Genomic DNA, 25,391 nt, shown 5'->3' with positions numbered 1-25,391 from the left:
ACGGAAGCCTCTCCTCAGTGCAAGACACATGAAAGCCTGCATGGAGTTTGCTAAAAAAAAAACACCTGAAGGACTCCAAGATGATGAAAAATAAGATTCTCTGGTCTGATGAGACCAAGATAGAACTTTTTGGTCTTAATTCTAAGCAGTATGTGTGGAGAAAAACAGGCACTGCTCATCACCTGTTCAATACAGTCCCAACAGTGAAGCATGGTGGTGGCAGCATCATGCTGTGGGGGTGTTTTTCAACTGTAGGGACAGGACAATTGGTTGCAATCAAGGGAAAGATGAATGCGGCCAAGTACAGGGATATCCTGGATGAAAAACCTTTTCTAGAGTTCTCAGGACCTCAGACTGGGCCAAAGATTTACCTTCCAACAAGACAATGACCCTAAGCACACATTTAAAATAACGAAGGAGTGGCTTCACAACAACTCCGTGACTGTTCTTGAATGGCCCAGCCAGAGCCCTGACTTAAACCCAATTGAGCATCTCTGGAGAGACCTAAAAATGGCTGTCCACCAACGTTTACCATCCAACCTGACAGAACTGGAGAGGATGTGTAAGGAGGAATGGCAGAGGATCCCCAAATCCAGGTGTGAAAAACTTGTTGCATCTTTCCCAAAAAGACTCATAGCTGTATTATATCAAAAGGGTGTTTCTACTAAATACTGCACAAAGGGTCTGAATACTTAGGACCATGTGATATTTCAGTTTTTCTTTTTTAATAAATCTGCAAAAATGTCAACAATTCTGTGTTTTTCTGTCAATATGGGGTGCTGTGTGTACATTAATGAGGAAAAAAATGAACTTAAATGATTTTAGCAAATGGCTGCAATATAACAAAGAGTGAAAAATTTAAGGGGGTCTGAATACTTTACTTTCTGCCCCCACTATATTATATATATATATATATATATAGATACACATATATATATACACATACACACACACACACACCCCTATACAATTCACACACAAAATATGGCCAACCCATGTGGACACTCCTCCAAAATTATGGAGTTCAGGGAAGAATACGGTTAAATGCTTTAGCATACAGATACATTTTCATCACTTTCCAACCTTGTGGCAATAGTTTGGCGGAGATCCTTGTCCGTGTAAAGTGGAAGTAATGCCTTTTTGGGCACTTGTACTTACAGGTAAGCCTATAATAAGGCTTATTAACAAACATGAACCGTTTAGGAGATATTCAAACTGCATGCAGTGACGTCACCGGGGCATGCGCTCTGAAGGGATGACATACCCGTGCCATCCCTTCAGAGCCTTGTGCCGTGGTCCGTGACTCCCGCACGCAAGTGTGACGTCATTGCAGCATGGCCAATCAGACGGCCGGAGGATGTGAACCCGGAAGGAAGACCGGGTGAAGATGGAAGCAACTGTCAGTGGTGACAGCGCGGCGCTGGAGGGCTTCGTTGTAAGACAAGTATTTCATAATGCGATAGTACGTGGCTCTCTGCTCAGAGTGGAGGGGAGAACTGAGCATTCAGCAGTGTTTGATTGCTCAGTTCTCATTGCAGAGCCGGTGGTGGATCAACGCTGAATCCACCTAGGAGAGTATAAATGTTTTGTTTTTTTAAAAGTGTACTTTTTCTTTTAATGAAAATTCTTAGACCCAGCCTTAACAGTTGGGATATGCCTAGACCGGCAGCAAAATCGGCCTCTCAGCAAATCGCTGAGAGCTTGAGCCAGCCACTTCCACCCCCTCCACAGCCCAGAGCTCCAGTGAGCACTAGATGAACAGAGCAGAGAGCCGATAACTGCTCAGTGAAGATTGAGAACTGAGCGATTAGTGATTTTGAATGCTCAGTTCTCAAACTTAGAAGTGGCAGGGGACAAATGCAGCATCGGACCCATGCTGCATCCACCTAGGTGATTTTTTTTTCCTGAAACCCCATCTCTTAACTTCTTCATTTTCTTTTTTTAGCTTTGGATAGAGTGGATAAAAGCTAAAATTTCAGTCAGGTTTTTATTTCTCTCTGTGACTCCACTGGATAAATTTTTGCACACTTTGTGTCCCTGTTATGTTCATACAAAAAAAAGGGAGATGTGGTAAATACTGGGACTGGAAGGCACAGAAAGCAATACAAATACTGTCAGAAGTCCTAACCCTTCCCCACTGTGCTAAAAAGTTCTTTGTTTCGGTGTTGAGGCTGTTGGTGAGATTTCTATATCACTTCCTGCCCCAGCAAGAAGAAAAAATCTTCCTAAATGGGACACAAACAGCAAAACTTGACAAAGGCTCTAACCTTTTTTCGCTCTATCCAGAGCAGAATAAACACTTCTGACTGAACTTGGATTTTAATTGAATGCTCCAGTCTAGCATGTTAATTCTTATCAGTATATAGCATACAACTTTTTTTAATAAGAGAAGCAGCAAGAAAAGCATTACAGAAATACAAAATCTGTGCTGACCTTTGTGGCAATCCTGTATGTAATAAAAGTTTCAATGGCAGTGACGTGACATTCTGGCTCATCAACGGTAATGAAAAGATCTTTGACATCAGGCTCGTCCTCAAACTTGACCTGGTTGATCATAGAAGAAGGTGAGGCCAGCATCAAAGGACTGAATGAGCTCCCATCGTTCAGAGTTGCATCCTGCAAAGACAAAATAGTTTCCTGAAATGACATGGAACAGTTAAGTCTCATTTTTAAAAAGGTATCACAACTTATACTATACAGTTTTTAAATAGCAAAAGAGTGCGGATACTTGCAGATATGGTAGACAAATATTTACTTTTGAGCAAACAAAAGATTCCTCGTAATTCAGCGCTGGGGGTGATGGCTACAAACCACTTGAGTCATACTTCAGAAAAAAAGTCATAAAAATTTCTATGCCACGCTTTGTGTAAAAAGATTTATTGTAAAGTCAAAAGGATTCCAAGAATGGAAAGGGTTAAAACATGGCTGACAGACAATGTTAAACATCATGCTAGGTGTTGAATCTCAATCCCACCCAAACCTCGGTAGGCTGACTCAGGCGTATCAAGACTGGTGCTGGCGACCAAAAGGTGTGTAGGTGCCAGATGTCACATGGGCATCCACCCAATGGAAGGGATGACAGATGATATCAATGGAAGGGATATCAGATGATTTGATAAAGGCATCATCAGGACTACAGTCTGCTGGCAGCTTTCCATCTGCTTTACAACTGCACCCTTTGTTCCATCCCAACCCTTTTTATGGTGAGTTGGTTCAACATTGCACTGTGTTGGTGACTTCATATCCAGCGCACCACCCGACCACACCAGCTGCACCATCCGACGGACTGGAGTCCTATGTCCAGTCCATTGGGGGCCTCTGCACATCACTGACCCTTACGGGTTCTACCAATAGTCTGTCATCCCTTCCATTGGGTGGATACTCATATACTCGGTGAAATGACTGGCCTCAGGTGATACATAGAGATAAAGCAAATCCTCTTACAAAAGTTGTAACTGTTTATCTGCAGCATTTTCTTTTCTACATCAGTTCAAAGTGCTAAATTTTAAAGCTTGTCTGAGAGCTCAGGAAAAAAGGAGCGGAGAGCTGAAGTTACACTCTGCAGAGTTCAGTGAGGAGAGCTCTGAGAGCTGATTAGAGGGAAGGGACAAACCCCCCTTCACACAGGAACAGAGCTGTCAATCAGCTGGAGATTCCTCCTATGTCACCTTTTTTCTCTTGGTGTCAGGAAAACTTGTCAGAAGTGACTCATGCTGATAGCAGAGGAATGAAGCAGCAGACAAAATTGACAGTTAGTGCTCTTGAGACAAGTACACACAATATAGAGGGATATGCTTTGTTCATATGTCATGTCTGAGGTTTACAACCACTTTAAAAGCTGAACACAAGGCACACAAACATTCAGTTAAATATTTTCCTCAAAGGATAGGAATCCAATCTGAAGCAAATACAATTGCAAACCCAGATCTCATCTGGTAAAAAGAATAGTGATATCACTGTGATGAAGTGAGCAGAGCTGGGCCTAGTAGGCCCCACCCAGTAGAGGCTGGGGGTGGAGACAAGTCACCCCCAGTCACCCTGTACAACCAGACAGAGTAGCAGTGACTGGTCATTATTACATGAAGCTCCTGCAGAGAGACAAAGTTTCAAGCTAAATTACTGCACAGAAACACAAAGCACACCAAGATTAAAAGTAAGAACACATGTCTTGTATTTTGAATATTTGTTTAGCTCAGGGTTCAGCTTTAACTGTCACTCCTCAAATGTAATTTGATTTATCAAAATTTCTAGTCCAAACATCTATTTCGGAGTACGGCCAGAACCTTGCTTTACTTTTCTCTACTAGAATTACGGAAATACACCTAGGTCAAGGACCATACATCCTGTAATCAGATAATGAAGGGGTAGCAATACATCGGTAAGGTCAAACCCTGATATATATATATATATATATATATATATATATATATATATATATATATATATATATATATATATATATATATATATATATATATATATATATTTTTTTTTTTTTTTTGACAGCCAGATTCTTGAGCACTGTGCTTTGCAGGAAAATCTGAACAGTGCTGCTTCTTCTGTTCCCAGTCTAAACCCTACCATGCTGGGAACAAAAGACACAAAAGACAAAAAAAAAAAAAAAAAAGAAGGACAGGCTGGGTTTGATAAAAAAAACACATTAAAACTATTAAAAGTATTTGTAAAGGCACAAGGCTTTTTTTAGATTCATGCATTCTATGCATGAAGGTTAAAAACTTTCTGTATGCAGAAGCCCCCCAAAGACTTACCTGAGCTCCTTCTCGAACCAGCGATGCCCAGGAGTGCCTTGGCTCTCCGGTATCTCAAATTCCTGATTGGCTCCTGACAGCAATGGGAGCCATTGGCTCCCACTGCTGTCAATCACAGCCAGTGAGCCAATCAAGAGACGGAGGGGGTGGTGCCAATTCATGGCTCCATGTGTGAATGGACAAGACAGTGAAAGGCTCAGTAGCAAGACTTTAGTATTGCTTTAGGGTTGAAGGGGTCTGGATAAATATAAAATAGAAAAAAGTATTTTAAATATATTATTATATATAGTATTTAAAATTATTAAAGGCCTACTTTTGGGAGTTCTCACTTCTTTTGCCCAATCTAGGACATAAGATAAATATCTGACACGGAGATAGGGAACCCTCACAATGGCTGCAGCAGGTCTGCAACCTGGAAACTCGAGAGTGAAGATTTTTCTGCCAAAGATGCCAAAAAGTAAAAGACTCTCGTGGTTTAACTCTCCAGTATCCACTCAAAAATTTAATGGCAATTTTTAATGGAATTTATCTTAAAATATTGACTTCCGGTTTTCCAAAATAACATGACATTGTATGGTCAGAGGTTACTGATGATGTTGGTTTGTAAGGCTTAGCGGTTTTAGAAGGGAGTGAAGAGAGTATTCTACAAGTACAACTGGAAGACAACACACGGTACAACATAGTGAACATATGCTACCAAGTTAAATGAAAGGAAAAATTTTACTTTGAGACTGTACAGCGGGGTGTCCAAACTTTTTTCAAAGAGGGCCAGATTTGATGAAGTGAACATGCGTGAAGGCCGACCATTTTGCCCGACATTCTTTAAACCATTAAAATTCGGTCCAAGTGTGTTAGCCCGAGCACTAATACACTGCCCAACAAGAATTCTCTTGCCTTTGTGGCTATGTGTGGTGAAGAGAGGAGCTTGGGCGTGTTATTTGGATATACCCTATTTATCGGCTTATAACACTCACCTTCACTTCAAAAAGGAAGTTTCAGGAAAAATTTTTAAATTTTAAATAAAGACAGTGAAGCAAAATAAGGGTCAGTACTAGAGGTCGACCGATATGGGTTTTTCTCTGGCCGATGCCGATATTTAGAAATCGCGGTGGCCGATATATGATGCCGTTTTTTTTGGGCCGATATATTAGGCTGATTTTTTTTCTTTTTTTTTCCCTTCATCTCATAAAATCTAACAGTTAGACCCCTTTCACACTGGGGCGTTTTTCAGGCGCTTTTGGGCTAAAAATAGCGCCTGTAAAACGGCTCCCCTGCATTCTCAGTGTGAAAGCCGAGTGCTTATACACTGAGGTGATGCGATGGCAGGATGTTAAAAAAAAGTCCTGCAAGCAGAATCTTTGGAGCAGTGTATACCACCACTCCTGCCTATTGAAATGAATGCGCACCGCTGCCAAAGCGCCTGCAAAGCGTTTCGGCAGCAGCGCTTCATGGGCGCATTTAACCCCTTCCTCGGCCGCTAGCTGGGTTATAAGCGCCCCGCTAGCAGCCGAATAGCGCCGCTAAAATGACAGTAAAGCGCCGCTAAAACTAACAGCGTTTTACCGTCAATGCATGCCCGCTCCAGTGTGAAAGCAACCTTAAGTAATAAGTGATACAGAACATTTTTTACATTTAAACATTTATTAAACAAAACAAACCTCCAATCAGTTCACTTGTATGTATAATTTAGATTAAAAAAAAAAATAACTATATCTTAAATATTAAATACACAAAAACAGGTAATCAAAACTTTTGGACGAAAAAAAATGGGCTTACTTTACTGCTTATTTTTTTTTTTTTTAAATCGCGTTTGAAAGACCGCTGCACAAATACCGTGTGACATAAAATATTGCAACAACCGCTATTTTATTCCCTAGGGTCTCTTCTAAAAAAAATATATATAATGTTTGGGGGTTCTAAGTGATTTTCTAGCAGAAAATACAGGATTTTTACTTGTAAGCAACAAGTATCAGAAAAGATTGAGTCTTTAAATGGTTAAACTGAGAACTTCTACACACAGAGTTCAGTCTATTGATAAAAGAACTTGAAAAGATACAATGTATCTTCTTATCAGACTTGGCAGGCTGCCCAGGGAGGAGAGAATCCTCTCCACAGATAACTCCAGGAAACTTGCATTGACTTCTATTTTTGGGTCGACCTCTAGTCAGTACCCATCAATGCAGCCTAATCAGTGCCCATCTACAGCCTCACAAGTGCCATGAATGCAGCAAATCCCGTTGCCATGAATGCAGCAATTCTCCTGTATGTACGGCACTCGTCCCGCCCCCTCCAAGGCAGCCAGCATATATATCTTTTGTGGCCACTAAAGATATACATGTCAAAATTACCAGGCGGGCCGTCCGAAACCAGAATGCAGGCCGCAATTGGCCCGCGGGCCGGACTTTGGACATGCCCAATGTAGAGGCTGCCACTGCTGACTTTTCCTTCTTAAAATGCTAGCTGCTAATCAAGTTGCTTTAATACTTCGCGAAATCCATTTGGAATAAGTCAAAGAGCATCAAAAAAAATCTTCAGGAGTCCAACGTCTTTACTGAACAACTGATAACAAGAAAAGCAAAAAGGCAGCCAACATATTTCAGGGGCCACACTCTACACTTCAACAGGGTGAAGTGGCAGAAGTTAAAAGGACCCAAACTACTCCAAAAGACTGACCTGCAAGTGGAGAATGTTATAAAAAAAAAAAAAACAGTCAAGAATGATGACAGGGGATTGTGTGGCCCCTACAATGAAGGGAAATTGTGTAGCCCCCAAAACATGTTGGATCCCAAGGAAGGCAGTTTGAGGTCACCGGGGTCTAGGTGATTGGGCTGGAAGCCAGAATCTGCAGTGAACTTCTCTTACCATGTAAAAGTTGGCAATTTTACATGGGGATGGGGGCACTAATAGACATGGGACTATATTTTTACTGCAAGGTAGTAAAGTAGAACTATAGCCAAAACTTTTTTTTTTGTTCATTTTGGATAGACTAAGGGGGCAGTTATAACCCGTCAGGTTTATTCATGGCTCAACCATGCTTAGCCATCCCCATCCACGGCTCATCCATGCCACTACAGTGCCTCAAAGTGTAATAGGTAGTCAAATTAGATTTGAAATGTATGCCCCTAGAATGCCTGATGGTGCTCCCTGCATGTTGGGCCTCTGTACGTGGCCAGGCTGTGTAAAAGTCTCACATGTGGTATCGCCATACTCAGGAGTAGCAGACAATGTTTTGGGGTGTACTTTTTGCCATGTACATGCCATGTGTTAAAAATATTGTATAAATGGACAATTTTGTGTTAAAAAAAAAAAAAAAGAAAAAAAATATGCGTTTTCATTTTCTTTCCATATTTTCCAAAAACTTGTAGAAAAAAATGACATGTTCAAAAGACTCGATATGCCTCATAGATAATACGTTGGGGCGTTTTCTTTCCATAATGGGATCATTTTTTGGGCGCTTTTATTGTCCTGGTGTTCCAGGGCCTTCAAAAGTATAAGAGGTAGTCAAGAAATTTGATGTGTAATTTATGCTCCTAGAACGCCCGAAGGTGCTCCCTACATGTTGGGCTTCTATATGTGGCCACACTGTGTAAAAGTCTCACACATGTGGTATCGCCATACTCAGGAGTAGTAGAATGTTTTTTGGGGTGTAATTTGTGGTATGCATATGCTGTGTGTGAGAAATAACCTGATAATATGACACTTTTGTGGAAAAAAAAAAAAAAAAAAATCTTGATTTTGCAAAAAATTGTGGGAAAAAAATTACAACTTCAAAAAACTCACCATGCCACTTTCTAAATACCTTTGAATGTCTACTTTCCAAAAAGTGGTCATTTGGGGGGTATTTGTACTGTCCTGGCTTGTCAGGGTCTCAAGAAATGAGCTAGGCCGTCAGTACTTCAGGTGTGATCAATTTTCAGTGATTGGCACCATAGCTTGTAGACTCTTACTTTCACACAGACCAAATAATATACACCGGTTTGGATTATTTTTACCAAAAATATGTAGCAGTAAAGAAATTTGGCCAAAATGTATTATGAAAAATTACTAATTTGCAAAATTTTATAACAGAAACAAAGAAAAATGTAATTTTTTTTTACAGAATTTTTGGTCTTTTTTTAATTTATAGCACAAAAAATAAAAAAACCCAGCGGTGATTAAATATCAACAAAAGAAAGCTCTATTTGTGTGAAAAAAAGGACTAAAACTTCATGTGGGTACAGTGTTGCATGACTGAGTAAGTTTCATTCAAAGTGTAAGAGCACTGAAAGCTGAAAATTGGTCTGGTTAGGAAGGGGGTTTAAGTGCCCAGTGGTCAAAGAATTTGTTCACCTGTGTTACAAGTTACACCTGTATTTAGGGTGTAACAAATAACATGTCATAATACAGCACTTGCCCGCACTCCTCCACCCCATTGTGACAGAGGGTGGAGGATCTTCTCCCCACACCTGCTGTTACTATTTAAAAAACAGCAGGGCTCTGCCCATACGGCCATGTAATGTATTAATTTATAGAGTTCTGTGAATAAATGAACTACAAGCACCATCATCCACTTCAGCAAATGGCTTGCAATTCTCAATGAACAATGAAGGCGCTGGTGAGCACTCTCATAGTTCCACGATTCTTCCTACAGTTCAGTAACTGCCTGCCTGTATGGGAGAGTACGGGCAGACAGTCGATGGAGAGTCTGCAGGATCCAATGCCTTACAGTCTGCAGTGTTAAAAAAAAAAAAAAAAAAAATGCGAAAAAGTGGATGTGAATTTATGATTTTTTTTTAATAAAAGGTGAACTTATCCTTTACTAGATTTTTGATTCCCTAAATATTATTATTGTACTAGGGAGGGAATGACCTTTTCCGCTAAATGCAAAATTTAAAAATACTCTTGCGATGTCATCACTTTGATGAACGGTGAAAGGATTCAAATTTGAGTGACATCCAGAGACAGACAATTCCAGTTTAAAGGTTCGTCTTTCGTTACTGTGAAAATGAAAGTTGAAAATTCTAGGTCATATCAATATTATATTCGTTTGCTCTAAAATATTCTGCTTTAATTAGAATTCTAATGAGGAGTTTGTTTTTAAGTTTGCTGCTAGCCTTCCCCTTCCATATGGCTGAAGAATTCTCGCCTGGGTAAATTATTAAACATATTCACAGTCAAAATCCTTACAGGGAGCTGTGAATTTTTTTTTTTTACATTTCCCAAGTAACAGAAGGCTTCTCTGACATTATGGAAGATGGAGCACAAACTGTCATCCTTATCATGGTCTCATTACACTCCCTGCAGCCCATGTGTTTGCTCCGTAAAACGAGGGACAGCTTGTGTAGAGCCTTTTTCCCCCTATATTCGTATCCTCACAGAAAGCCATCAACATGACCTACGCGGTCTATAGCTCATGTACCAACCTTCTAAACGGACATGTAGTTTAGAAGTAAAAAAATCATCCCCTGGGTAACCACAATATGAAAGATTGAGCAAAAGCATTTTACAGCTGTCTTTCCCAACCTTCTTAACCCTGAGGAACCCCTAAAATAATGTTCAGGTTTTTGAGGAGCCACTGCTAAAATAGATTACCCCTACAGATCTTGATACGTTGTGAACAGTAAGGCCCCTTTCACACTGGAGCGGTTTTCAGGCGGTATTGCGCTAAAAATACCGCCTGAAAACCGCCCCTAAACAGCCTCCGCTGTTTGTTCAGTGTGAAAGCCCGAGGGCTTTCACACTGAAGCGGTGCGCTCGCAGGACGGTAAAAAAAGTCCTGCGAGCCGCTTCTTTGGAGCGGGGAAGGAGCGGTGTATTCACCGCTCCTGCCCATTGAAATCAATGGGACAGCGCGGCTATACCGCGGTAATACCGCGGTTACAGCCGCGCTGTACGAGCGGTTTTAACCCTTTTTCGGCCGCCAGCGGGGGTTAAAACCGAACCGCTAGCGGCCGAATACCGCTGCAAGAACGACGGTACAGCAGCGCTAAAAATAGCGCTGTTGTACCGCCGACGCCCCCACCGCCCCAGTGTGAAAGGGGCCTTAGTTGAAGAAAGTTTTAAAGAATTCCAGATTTGGCTATACTATACACATCTAACTACAGTGGATATAAAAAGTCTACACACCCCTGTTAAAATGTCAAGTTTTTGTGATGTAAAAAAATGAAACAAAGATAAATCATTTCAGAACTTTTTCCACCTTTAATATGACCTATAAACTGTACAACAAACTGAAAACTGTAGTGTTTTTGCACCAAACATATCTTCTGGAATTATGGCCAAAAGTTTCAACCTTGGTTTCATCAGACCATAACACATTTCCCACATGCTTTTGGGAGGTTTCAGATGTGTTTTTTATTTGCAAAATTTAGCCAGGCTTGGATGTTTTTCTTCGTAAGAAAAGGCTTCCGTCTTGCCACGCTATATGAAGAATCCGGGAGATTGTTGTCACATGGACCACACAGCCAGTTATTCCTGCAACTCCTTTAAATGTTGCTGTAGGCCTATGAGTAAGCGCTCGAACTAGAGCGCAAAACGTGTCAGCTGTGTCTGTACCACCCGCCTGATTGTCCTGTTTTTTATGATCCAAGTTTTACAATAAAGAAGATGTTTTCAACTTTATCCGGTGTGCGGCATCCAGATTTTCCTGTTTCAAACCCCACATGGACCACACAGCCAGTTATTCCTGCAACTCCTTTAAATGTTGCTGTAGGCCTCTTAGCAGCCTCCCTGACCAGTTTTCTCCAATTTAGTTCTTGGTAATGTCACTGTTGTGCCATATTTTCTCCATTTGATGACGACTGTCTTCACTGTGTTCCATGGTATATCTAATGAAATAACAATGAGATCTCTCTGACGCTTTGGAAGCGCTCTGCGGACCATGGCTTTTGCTGTAGGATGCGACTAAGAAAATGTCAAATAAGACCTACTAGAACAACCGAACTTTATTTGGGGTTAATCAGAGGCACTTTAAATGATGGCAGGTGAGTACTGACTCCTATTTAACATGATTTTAAATGCAATTGCTTAATTCTAAACACAGCTACATCCCCGGGTATAAGAGGGTGTGCACACTTGTGCAACCACATTATTTTAGTTTTTTAATCTTTTTTAGATGTGTTGTTTACAAGTTAAAAAAAGGTTTATTTGCTAAAGAATTACTTAGAAAAAAAATGTATAATGCTTGGGGGTTTTAACACCCTAGAGAATAAAATGGCGGTCATTGCAAAACTTTCTGTCACACCGTCTTACAAGAGCACTTTTTTTTTTTAAAAATACACTTTTTTGAATAAAAAAAAATTAAGACAACAGTAAAGTTAGCCCAATTTTTTTATATTGTGAAAGATAATGTTACGCCGAGTAAATTGATACCCAACATGTCACGCTTCAAAATTGTGCCTGGTCGTGGAATGGCGACAAACTTTTACCCTTAAAAATCTCCATTAGTGACGTTTAAAAAATTCTACAGGTTGCATGTTTTGAGTTACAGAAGAGGTCTAGGGCTAGAATTATTGCTCTCGCTCTACCAATTGCGGCGATACCTCACATGTGTGGTTTGAACACAGTTTTTATATGCGGGCACTACTCACGTATGCGTTCTCTTCTGCACGCGAGCTCGACGGGGCACGTTTAAATTTTATTTATTTATTTATTTTACCTTCTATTTTTTATTTTTACACCGTTTAAAAAAAAAAAAAAAAAAAAAGTGTCATTTTTAATGTAAACATCCCTTGTAATAGAAAAAGAGCATGACAGGACCCCTTAAAAATGAGGCCTATTGAAGGAGCAGTGGCTCTGAGCGCTTAGCCTTCTCTCAACCTCCCTGCAAGCCCTCCTCCCTGGATGATCCCTCCCCTGGATACCGAACCCGGAAGCGGACGGACAACTTGTGACGCCACGCATGCTTCACGACGGCCCCTAGTCTCTTCCTGATGGCCACAGAAGGATCTCCCGGCTGGTAATCCACCTTCTGCAGCCCAGCATCCCTGCAGCGTCACCACCACAGGATCAGAGGGAACACCGAGGACCACCTACCTATACAGATGAGCCTTTTATAGGTTTTTATCCTGTAAGTGTGTTTTTACCTGGTGTCATTAAACATCATTTGTTAATACTACACTCAGGTGGCGCTTCCTTCTCTACCCCTCTCTCATCCATCACAGAGCCAGCTCTCTGAGGACAGCAGCCGCCTAGCCTACCAGCCTACTTTAACCATTACATTACCAGTTACCACTTAACCCTTGAACTTCCAGCCTGTCCTTTATGGACTAAGTTGCTCAGCCCTTTATATCTCCTGTTATATATGGACTTGTGTGTTTGCGCTTACAGTTACCAATACTCTGAAAACACTTTTGTGGTGCTGGCAGCATATTATTGATGATTTACTTAATTATTTTTTCACTTTTTATACTCGTCTTTTACAATGAACATTTTCTTTGTAAAAAGGTGTACATGTTCACTGCATTGGGCAATTAGAGGTTGTGCTGATTAAGATATTCACAATTGAAGCCATTCAGAAAATGCTTTGCATTTTCTAATTGAATGCAAAGGGTATAATGATTGGATAAGGTGGAGAGGCTGGGTGAGGACACCTCATCATTGATTGCTTTGCATTCAGAAAATGGATCCTGTGAATAGCGCCAGTGTCAAGAAACTGATCTCCTGTGTTCAGAATGCAGCAGGACAGCCAGAAGCAAGTGGAGATCAGTAGCCCCTGAAGATGGTGACGAAACATACTGGAGGCAGAGCCTGAGTGGTTGATATTGCCATGTATGCTAGCGGATTTTTGCTGATGCATGCTGTATTTGTCTTCCCCTATGTGAGTACTCATTGGGTTTTTTACAATAAAACTTGTATAACAGTACTGCACTATGAGTCGGTCCTCTTCCTATGGCACTTACATTATGCTTGAAGGAGGTGAGATGCCCGTTTGTGGAAGTTCATCTGACGATTGCCTGGGACAGTCTTCATGTGTTTATGACCTTCATTCTGAAGTCTGATATTTTTCGCAAGAGGCTGCATTTGGTGTTGGAGTACAGGAGTGACTACGTATGATATTTAATCAGCACTTTTCACTGTGGATGGAATTTTTTCTTCAATATGGGGTTATCCACTTATATTATTTCAACCGTTTGTGGTTTGGATGTTGTGGGATATTGTAAACACTAATGTATTTTACAGATTGTTTACGGTTATCTATTTGGAGATTATGCATTAAGTTTTGACAAAATGATTCTTTACTGCATTTTTGCTGATGCACAGTTGAAGGGCAAGAGCAACAGGTTACGTTACTTCCGCTGCAGTGCACATGTAGTTGTGCCTGGCGTTAAACATGCATTTTTTTTGCCGCAGCACACCACCCTTCATGGTAATGCACTACAACATATCTGAATCGGAGGTGCGTTGTGATAAGGTGTTGAGGTACCATTCACAATGAATGGCACCACGACTACTAATGCACATAACGTGAGTTGCAGTAACATGCACGTTACCACAGCACAAAATGTTTCAGTCCTAAGTATTTACAGACTTCTTTAACCTCTCTAGTGGTAATCCTGAGTGTGGCTCGGGGTAAATTTTCAGTACCAAAAGCGGTAACCTGCGAGCCACAATCGCGACGCATTTGGGACTGAGGCCGGGGGCAAATTAAAAAAAAGTACAAAAAAAATAACACACAATACATTGTAATCTGTAGATTACATTACAGTATCAAGTCATTTCACCTCAGGTTTGTCCCTAGTGCTTTGTCTAGTGCCCTGCCTGCACTTTTACCATTATTTCTGCCTGGAAACTTGAGAACATCCATGGCATCCAAAAAGCACGCCTCTACGTCAAAAGCGGTTTTAGACCAGCTAGAAAACAGAGTTAGTGAATGAGAATCACTTGCAGAATTGAGCGATAGTGATTCCTGGGGAAATTCGTCATCAGGTACTAAAAGGGACGACAGCGACAATTATGCGACTGAGCTCAGTGATGTGCAAACTTGGTGCTCTATTGACTGTGGTACGGATAACGCAGCACTGAGCTCAGTCGCAGAATCGTCACTGTCGTCACTTTCAGTGTCTGATGAGGAATTTCCCGCAAATCACTATCGATCTATTCTGCAAGGGATTCTAGTTCACTATCGCCGTTATCTAGCTGGTCTAAAACCGTTTTTGACGTAAAGAGACGCTTTCCATTGTCCTAATTGTGACGTCGGACTTTGTGCAGTCCCATGTTCCAAAATTTTTCATATCCAGGATATTTACTAAACCAATATGCAGGGTCTAGTATTACAGTGACTAGTAATACTGCACCCTTGTTTAGAAAAATTTCAGTGTTTTTGATTTGATTACATTACTGAATAAAATGTATTATATTATTTTTTATATTTATAGTTATTATATTATAATTTATGATTTTGTGTTTCAAACTTTATCATACCTGGGATGTCTACTAGACTTGTTTGGACAGATTTACCACTTGCCGACCGGCTCACACCGATACAAGTCGGCAAAGTGGCACTGCTGCGCAAATCGCTGTACCCGTACGGCGGCTCCTTTAAAACCCGTAGCAGGCGTTGGGGACCCGATGCGAGTGTATTTTTAGAGCACTGATCACTGTATTAATGTCAATGGTCCCAAAAAAGTGTCAAAAGTGTCCGATCTGTCCACCGCAATGTCGCAGTCCCGATAAAAAATTGCCGCCATTACTAGTAAAAAAATTTTTTTAAAAATGCCATAAATCTATTCCCTATTTTGTAGACACTAGAACTTTTGCGCAAACCAATCAATATATGCTTATTGTGATTTTTTTTACCAAAAATATGAAGAATACATATGATGAAGAAATTTGTTTTTGTTTTTTTTTTTTAAATTTGGGTATATTTATTATAGCAAAAAGTAAAAAATTATTTTTTTCAAAAAATTGTCAGCTTTTTTTTTTTTTTTATAGTGCAAAAAATAAAAACCGCAGAGGTGATCAAATACCACCAAAAGAAAGCTCTATTTCTGGGGAAAATGTCGCACGACCACGCAATTGTCAGTTAAAGCGACGCAGTGCTGTATCGCAAAAAATGGCCAGGTCAGGAAGGGGGTAAATCCTTCCGGAGCTGAAGTGGTTAAGCGAGTTATTCACTCAACCACTTCCTAAGAATTACAGGCCTACAATATAAAATAACAGATTTCCATGCAAAACAATGTACCGCTTTCACATTCAAAAATCAAAACATAATCATACCGCCAGGGAGGTTAAACCAATATGGTTTCATTTAAAATATTTCCTATAGTAACGGGAACACTTAGGGTCCAGGCACACTGGGCATTAGAAATAATGCTTATACGGGCGTTTTGCATTTTTTTTCTTCAGCCTGTAAAAGCAGCTTCTATGCATATTAGGAGTTTAGACAGAAAAAACATTTAGTGCTCATAAACGAGGCATTTAGGAGCATTTGGTGTTTTCACGTGTACGTTGATTGTAGTGAAATATGAGCAGAAGGGAATATTTTGGAAAAAACCACTTTGAAAAGCAAATGCCCATAAAAACACTCAAACTCTTGTGCAATATGAGCCACAATGAGCATTTTAAGCTGCATTTTCTGCCAGTAAATAATATATCTTTCGGAAGACAAACCCCCCCCCCCCCAAAATAAATGGGGGTGAAAATGTCTGAGTCTTATGAAGCGAATACTGACCAGGACCGCCGTCGTGGTGTTACATACTGGCAGAGGAGACAGGAGGAGAGACATCCTAGGTCTCCCGCAAGTATACTGGGCGATCTCCAGACTGGGCCTGTCACTCAGCCACAGACTGAAAATAGAGCAGGCCGCGGCTCGGGCTGCTCTGTCTTCTGTGACAGGTGGATCGGATGTGATGACTTCCTCGCCTACCAGTCTGTGCAAGGTGGTCAGGCTGCATTTCATGGGACAGGTAAGGCTGGCCAGGCCGCATTTTATGGCACAGGCCAGGCCGCATTTTATGGCACAGGGCAGGCCGCATTTTATGGCACAGGCCAGGCCGCATTTTATGGCACAGGCCAGGCCGCATTTTATGGCACAGGCCAGGCCGCATTTTATGGCACAGGCCAGGCCGCATTTTATGGCACAGGCCAGGCCGCATTTTATGGCACAGGCCAGGCCGCATTTTATGGCACAGGCCAGGCCGCATTTCATGGCACAGGCCAGGCCGCATTTCATGGCCACTGGTATTTTAGTACACCATTTGGTTCAGAGTATTGTTTTTTCTTGTTTTCCTCCTCTAAAACCTAGGTGCGTCTTATGGAGCGAAAAATACGGTACCTTATACAGCCCACTTCCTTTTTCTTGTCTAGTCATTAGCCTAGGCTTAGGCATGACATCACGCACAGCTCTCTCTCCGGTGAGAGTTTGCCAGGAAGAGAGAGGGGGGGTGAGTCATAAGAGGGCCAATGAAAGCTGCAGAGCTGGAGTTGTGCCTCTGTCTGTGTAAATCCAGGAAGTGAACAGGCAGTAGCTTCAGCTGCCCAGTTAAAATGGTTGCAGCCAGACTCAGTGGAGGGAGATTTCTGCAGCATATTTGGCAAGTACAGAATCACAGCATAAATAAAATATGCAAAGTGGTTTAAGGGAAGCTTCAGAATGGCAAAGATGTTTTTATTACAAATTATGTGAGCAGACTGCAGTTCCTCTTTAACAAATCTCATTCAGAACGTCTAATACATATTAGAATGTAAATGATGGCAGTGAAAAACGTATCTATTCTGCAATTGTTACATCCGGTTTTCTGTGATTGCTACAAAAAGGAGAGTGTTCCAGCATACTCAACGGGTATGTTCCAGGATCACCAGAGTACTGATGGACAGGTTATGTTCTGGTACAAGTTCTGCTCAATGTATAGATCTCAGGGGTTAATTTAAAGTTTGGGAAGTATCTTTAAGCAGTTTTTCTAGCACTACTGATAAATCTGTACACCTTCCACATACATAGCCTGCATATAACCAATGCAAACTGACAGCGCTGAAGTTTTCCGTCACTAATTACAGCTCTTTCCTCTCAATATTTTTAGCTAAAATAGGTCTGTGCACTTTTGTGCAGCTATAAGAATGCGAAACTATGTGCTGTCATGGTTACTGCCATGAAATCTTTAAGCACTGCATCTCAAACCGAATGTATAGAGCGTTCTAATTAAAGCGTCAGTCAGTTTCTAGCAGAGCCTGTTATACAGTGTGCTTTGGCATAACAGAAAAGTCCTATCAATCACTGGCACAACATGAGTCATCGCACCAAGGCTATACTTGCACACAATATACAGCAAGGACTTTGTTTACAATGTCCCTAGCTTTAAAGCACAACTCTAGGAATTAGTCAAAATCGATCATTGAGTGCCAGCTGCACCTGCACGGCAGAGTTTGCTTGATTTTTCACTCCAGGGGCAATACTTACCTTATTCAATGCTGCAGCTCCAGTGATGGACTGGTCCAGCAATGCCTTCCTAAAGGAGCTCCTGGGCATGGTTGCAATCTTGCTTCTTCTATGTACAATGCAGGGTGAATTGCTGGGATCATGGGAGGGGGAGAGCACTAGAGATAGCTGGAGTGGGTGTCATTAAAGTGGACCTTCAGTCATGTTTTTCAACTTTCCATCTATTACCCACTTAACAACCGGCCCATAGCTAAATGACGGCTACAGGGCGGTTGCATAACTCTCACTGTACGTCCTCCCAGAATCCTCCCAGAATCCCGCTCTTGCGCGCACCCGAAAACATCCATGACCGCCGGGTCCAGAGGATCCGGAGCATCACGGTAAATGGCCGATGATTGCGGCCATTTACCATGTGATCGCTCCATCAAATGACGGAGCGATCGCATGTAAACAGACCGGCGTGATATCTGGTTCCTCTTTACCCTCTCCGTCCAGTGTGAGCGGAGAGGGGAGAGATCGGTGGCAGCAGCGCTGTGGGCTGGATGTGTAGTGCCCACAGCACTGCTCAGTGACAAATCCATCCATCCTCAGCCGTGCATATCCATCCATCCTCAGCATACCCATCCATCCAACCTCAGCATACCCATCCATCCAACCTCAGCATACCCATCCATCCATGCTCACCCATCCATCCTCATCATCATACTCATCCATCCTCCTCATACTTATCCATTCATCCTCATCCATGCTCAGCCATTCATCCATCCTCAGCAATACTCATCCATCCACCCCATCCATAATTAGCCATACTCAGCCGTACCCGGCCATACTCATTCATGCTGAGCCATCCCCATCCATTCCATCCCCATTCATGCTCATCCATGCCACTATAGTGCCTCATAAAAGTGTAATAGGTAGTCAAATTAGATTTGAAACTTATGTCCCTAGAACATCTGATGGTGCTCCCTGCATGTTGGTCCTCTGTATGTGGCCACGCTGTGGAAAAGTCTCACACATGTGGTATCGCTGTACTCAGGAGGAGTAGGAGAATCTATTTTGGGGTGTAATTTTTGGTATGTACATGCTAAGTGTTAGAAATATTGTATAAATGGACAACTTTGTGTAAAAAAAAAAAAAGCGTTTTCATTTTTACACATTTTCAAAAAACTTGTAGAAAAAAAAAGAGACATGTTCAAAAGACTCGATATGCCTCAGATTATACATTGGGTTGTTTTCTTTCCAAAATGGGGTCGTTTTTGGGGCATTTCCATTGTCCTGGTTCTCCAGGGCCTTCAAAAGTGTAAGAGGTAGTCAAGAAATTATATGTATAATTTATGCTCTAGGAACGCCTGATGGCGCTCTCTGCATGTTGGGCCTCTGTATGTGGCCACACTGTGTAAAAGTCTCACACATGTGGTATCGCCATACTCAGGAGGAGTAGCAGAATGTGTTTTTGGGTGTAATTTGTGCTATGTATATGCTGTGTGTGAGAAATAACCTGCTAATATAACAATTTTGTGAAAAAAAAAAAAAAGAAAGAAAAAAAAAAAAAAACTTGATTTTGCAAAGAATTGTGGGAAAAAATTACAACTTCAAAAAACTCACCATGCCTCAAATACCTCTAAAACTCAAATACCTTGGACTGTCTACTTTCCAAAAAGGGGTCATTTGGGGGGTATTTGTACTTTCCTGCCTTGTTAGGGTCTCAAGAAATGAGATAGGCCCTAAGTACTTCAGGTGTGATCAATTTTCAAAGATTGGCACCATAGCTTGTGGACGCTATAACTTTTACAAAGACCAAATAATATACACAGATTTGGGTTATTTTACCAACGATATGTAGCGGTATAAATTTTGGCCAAAATATATGAAGAAAAATTACTAGTTTGCAAAATTTTATAACAGAAATGAAGAAAAATGCATTGTTTAAAGAATTTTCGGTCTTTTTTCTTTTATAGCGCAAAAAAAATAAATAAAAACCAGCAGTGATTAAATACCACCAAAAAGAAAGCTCTATTTGTGTGAAAAAAAAGGACAAAAATTTCATATAGGTACAATGTTGCATGACTGAGTAATTGTCATTCAAAATGTGAGAGCACCGAAAGCTGAAAATGGTCTGGTTAGGAAGGGGGTTTAAGTACCCAGTGGTCAAGTGGTTAAAGAGGAACTGCAGTCTGCTCACATAATTTGCAATAAAAACATCTTTTCCATTCTGAAGCTTCCCTCCAACCACTTTGCATATTATTTTATATATACTGCGATTCTGTACTTGCCAAATATGCTGCAGAAATCTCCCTCCGATGAGTCTGGCTGAAACCATAACTGTGGGCAGCTGAAGCTGCTGCCTGTTCACTTCCTGGAATTACACAGACACACCTCCAGCTCTGCAGCTCTCATTGGCCCTCTTATGACTCACACTCCCCCCTTCCTGAAAGAGAGCTGTGCATGATGTCATAAGCCTAGGCTTTTTACCAGACAAGAAACAAGAAGTAGGCTGTATGAGGTATTTACTGGCAGAAAAAAATGTTTTACTATCCAAAGTCAAAACAACAAGGGCAGCGGATTTAATAGCTGGAAAGATAAAAAAATTAGAACTAAAAATAAAAGGATCCCTCAAGGTGAAAAACCCTGCTAATGCCAAATATAAATACATCTATAAATATATTAATAAACCCCTATATGCTTGAAACTGCAAAAAAAGGGGAAAGAGGGGAAAAGGATTGGAGTGGGAGCTCTCGGTAACATATCATCAAAAACTCATAATAAAAACGCTGTTTGGGCTCAACCAACTCCAATGACATAAAGGGGTTATGGAAAAGGGGAAAGGAAATACGCAGCCCACTGTGCAAATACAAAAAGTTACATTTTATTATATCAAAAACACAAATGGAATAGCCAATGATAAAAACTGAATCAATCACAATGTGTCAATCATACTGTGATAAAAACTCAATGGCCACCATTCTGGCCCCTGTCCAGTGACAGTAATATACAGTGCCTTGCAAAAGTATTTACCCCTCTTGGCTTTTTACCGTATATACTCGAGTATAAGCCGAGTTTTTAAGCACATTTTTTTGTGCTGAAAGTGCCCCCCTCAACTTATACTCGAGTCAAGCACTATTCACATTTCCCGAACCGACTTTGGGGCTGGGCTTCCTAGCACCAAGTGGCCCCGAGATATGGGGCCCCAAAGTCGGTTCAGAAAATGTCATTCTCTGCTGCAGAAAAGGGCTTGACATTTTCTGAACCGATTTTGGGGTCCCGTATCTTGGGGCCACTTGGTGCTAGGAACCCCAGCTATTGGATATTTTGTAGTGCTAGTTCCACTGGGTTTGCACACCAAATTTGGGGTTCCTATCACCAAGTGGCACCGGGATACGGGGCCCCAAAGTGGGTCAACTGTGTCCATCTGCAGCAATGTCATTTCGGGACCCTTTGGGTCCAGAGACCCCAAATTTTGGCTGCAGCTAGGAGGCATCTAGGAACCCTTAAATTATAAAGAAAGTCTGAGGACTGACCCCTAACATAAAACACCTCCATCCCTAATATCAGAGAAGAAACAAATGAACGTCGCCCACGGGACTTTAAATGAGGTGTAAATGGTGATCAAAGGGTAAACAGGTATAAAAGTACAAATATTTTATTGAAAATAACAGCATAGTACATAATAGAGCATGAGCATGGATGAACAGGTTCGTAGAACAGCGACATTGCAATGTAATCTTAAACCATAGCCATCATATAATAGTAAAACATATAATACAGGTATGCATAGTACATCTCTAACCCGACGCGTTTCGCGAGCTTTCCTCGCTTCATCAGGGGCTGATGCGCATAACTGCTGTCTGTAAATATAGATAAGGTAATTAGAGTATAGATTATGATAGGGTAAAAGCAAGAAGCCAGACCTGGTCATCCCGTACTTACTTGTAAGACCAAAGCTACAGACACATAACCCAGGCACGGGCAGGCGGAGAGCATCTCCCCCGGGAGCTGAAGGGGCCGAGGACCCAACCAGAGGACCGAGGCCAGGCGTGGGGGGCAGCATGGCAGAATGAAGGAGAGAGAAGGGAGCGTGAACCCAAGTTGATCTCAAAATGCAATGCTGGGCGACTCACTGTATAAGAATATAAGTAAGATAAAGAAGTTTGGAAGTATGAGATGTATATCGTGGCATAAATGCAAGGTATGTAGGTAAACAGGGTCTAAATTGATGTAAATGGTATTGTCGTAAAAATACAAAGTAAGTACTACTTGCATAATATGCACAAAGTGTCCCGCAGAGCAGAGAGAAAAAGAAGGGTACAAGGTGGAAAAGTGGACAAGAAAGGAGGGAGAGGGAAGGGAAGGAGGGGAAAACAAAGGAAGTGAAAAGAATAGTATCAGAAAAAGAACAATTAAAGAAAAAGGAAATGAAAAAAAGGGGGGGGGGGGGGGGGGGAAGTAGGGCCAGGGGGAAGGAGAACAAAAATTGAGTGAAGTGAAGGGAAGAGAGGCATGGTGAAATAAGGGGCAAAATAATTGTTGGTGTGGTGAAACTGGAAAGGTATTTCTATGTGGAAGAGCAGAGTGTGATTAGAAGAGTCAGTCCGAGAACAGCAAGTGAAGATAGGTGCACTTAGAGGTGATTGGAGGAGTCAGTTAGAGAACAACAAGTGGGGATAAGTACGCTTTGAAGTGATTAGAGGAGTCAGTCAGAGAACAGCAAGTGGGGATAGGTACACTTAAAGGTGCAAGTATTTGTATAAGAGTACATAAATAGAGTGCCTACCAGTATAGTGCAGCGTCCTGACTGGGTATTGGAGAGGTAGTGGAGGAAAAATTGCCATACTGTCACCCCCGCCTTATACCCGGACATCCGCCGAGTTCTCCGCCCCTAACGTCATGCGTCAGGCGGAGCTAGAGGAGATCGCAACGCACCCGCCGTATAGGGCAGGCACTCGCGATCCACAGCCGCCGCCCTGGGATGACATATCCCGCCCATCGGAAGGAGGGTACCCGCTATATTGCAGGCCTCCCCCGGTGGGCGTGGAAAAGCATGACGCCGATGCCCTGGTGGCCCCGCCCCTCCAGAGAGGCCAGAGAAGCGGGGACAGCTGGGGAAATAAATCCCCATTTGTGCATCGCAGCTCCCAGAGGGTGAACAGACCGCTCAGGCCCCAACATGGGCGCAGTGAGAGAGCTAGGTCTGCAAGTAGAAGGGAAATTAAAACATGATCATGTTAGACTATATGCTGGTAACGTCATTAAGGTTCAGTAGTAGCTGAGCCAATATGGCCCCTAAGATCTAGGGTCAGCCTCAGACCAGGGCATAATGGTGTTTTTCCACCTGGGTACAAATTTAAATTATAAAGAAAGTCTGAGGACTGACCCCTAACATAAAACACCTCCATCCCTAATATCAGAGAAGAAACAAATGAAACGTCGCCCACGGGACTTTAAATGAGGTGTAAATGGTGATCAAAGGGTAAACAGGTATAAAAGTACAAATATTTTATTGAAAATAACAGCATAGTACATAATAGAGCATGAGCATGGATGAACAGGTTCGTAGAACAGCGACATTGCAATGTAATCTTAAAACCATAGCCATCATATAATAGTAAAACATATAATACAGGTATGCATAGTACCATCTCTAACCCGACGCGTTTCGCGAGCTTTCCTCGCTTCATCAGGGGCTGATGCGCATAACTGCTGTCTGTAAATATAGATAAGGTAATTAGAGTATAGATTATGATAGGGTAAAAGCAAGAAGCCAGACCTGGTCATCCCGTACTTACTTGTAAGACCAAAGCTACAGACACATAACCCAGGCACGGGCAGGCGGAGAGCATCTCCCCCGGGAGCTGAAGGGGCCGAGGACCCAACCAGAGGACCGAGGCCAGGCGTGGGGGGCAGCATGGCAGAATGAAGGAGAGAGAAGGGAGCGTGAACCCAAGTTGATCTCAAAATGCAATGCCGGGCGACTCACTGTATAAGAATATAAGTAAGATAAAGAAGTTTGGAAGTATGAGATGTATAATCGTGGCATAAATGCAAGGTATGTAGGTAAACAGGGTCTAAATTGATGTAAATGGTATTGTCGTAAAAATACAAAGTAAGTACTACTTGCATAATATGCATAAAGTGTCCCGCAGAGCAGAGAGAAAAAGAAGGGTACAAGGTGGAAAAGTGGACAAGAAAGGAGGGAGAGGGAAGGGAAGGAGGGGAAAACAAAGGGAAGTGAAAAGAATAGTATCAGAAAAAGAACAATTAAAGAAAAAGGAAATGAAAAAAAAGGGGGGGGGGGGGGGAAGTAGGGCCAGGGGGAAGGAGACAAAAATTGAGTGAAGTGAAGGGAAGAGAGGCATGGTGAAATAAGGGGCAAAATAATTGTTGGTGTGGTGAACTGGAAAGGTATTTCTATGTGGAAGAGCAGAGTGTGATTAGAAGAGTCAGTCAGAGAACAGCAAGTGAAGATAGGTGCACTTAGAGGTGATTGGAGGAGTCAGTTAGAGAACAACAAGTGGGGATAAGTACGCTTTGAAGTGATTAGAGGAGTCAGTCAGAGAACAGCAAGTGGGGATAGGTACACTTAAAGGTGCAAGTATTTGTATAAGAGTACATAAATAGAGTGCCTACCAGTATAGTGCAGCGTCCTGACTGGGTATTGGAGAGGTAGTGGAGGAAAAATTGCCATACTGTCACCCCCCGCCTTATACCCGGACATCCGCCGGGATAGGTCATCCAGGCGGCGGCTGTGGATCGCGAGTGCCTGCCCTATACGGCGGGTGCGTTGCGATCTCCTCTAGCTCCGCCTGACGCATGACGTTAGGGGCGGAGAACTCGGCGGATGTCCGGGTATAAGGCGGGGGGTGACAGTATGGCAATTTTTCCTCCACTACCTCTCCAATACCCAGTCAGGACGCTGCACTATACTGGTAGGCACTCTATTTATGTACTCTTATACAAATACTTGCACCTTTAAGTGTACCTATCCCCACTTGCTGTTCTCTGACTGACTCCTCTAATCACTTCAAAGCGTACTTATCCCCACTTGTTGTTCTCTAACTGACTCCTCCAATCACCTCTAAGTGCACCTATCTTCACTTGCTGTTCTCTGACTGACTCTTCTAATCACACTCTGCTCTTCCACATAGAAATACCTTTCCAGTTCACCACACCAACAATTATTTTGCCCCTTATTTCACCATGCCTCTCTTCCCTTCACTTCACTCAATTTTTGTCTCCTTCCCCCTGGCCCTACTTCCCCCCCCCCCCCCCCC

At 42.0% G+C, this 25,391-nt stretch overlaps 1 protein-coding gene across 2 annotated transcripts in view; it reads right to left on the bottom strand.

The window, feature by feature from the left end:
• Positions 1-25,391, bottom strand: part of SNX7 (sorting nexin 7) — a 210,070-nt gene that overhangs the window by 102,433 nt on the left and 82,246 nt on the right. For both annotated transcript variants that reach the window (XM_073593096.1, XM_073593097.1), the window contains exon 2: positions 2,434-2,616. In XM_073593096.1, the coding sequence (XP_073449197.1) occupies positions 2,434-2,616 (183 nt within the window). The remainder of the gene's footprint in view (positions 1-2,433; positions 2,617-25,391) is intronic.

Source organism: Aquarana catesbeiana, linkage group LG07 (genome assembly GCF_042186555.1).
Source record: "Aquarana catesbeiana isolate 2022-GZ linkage group LG07, ASM4218655v1, whole genome shotgun sequence".
Classification (NCBI taxonomy): domain Eukaryota; kingdom Metazoa; phylum Chordata; class Amphibia; order Anura; family Ranidae; genus Aquarana; species Aquarana catesbeiana.
This window is presented reverse-complemented; position numbering and strand designations above follow the sequence as displayed.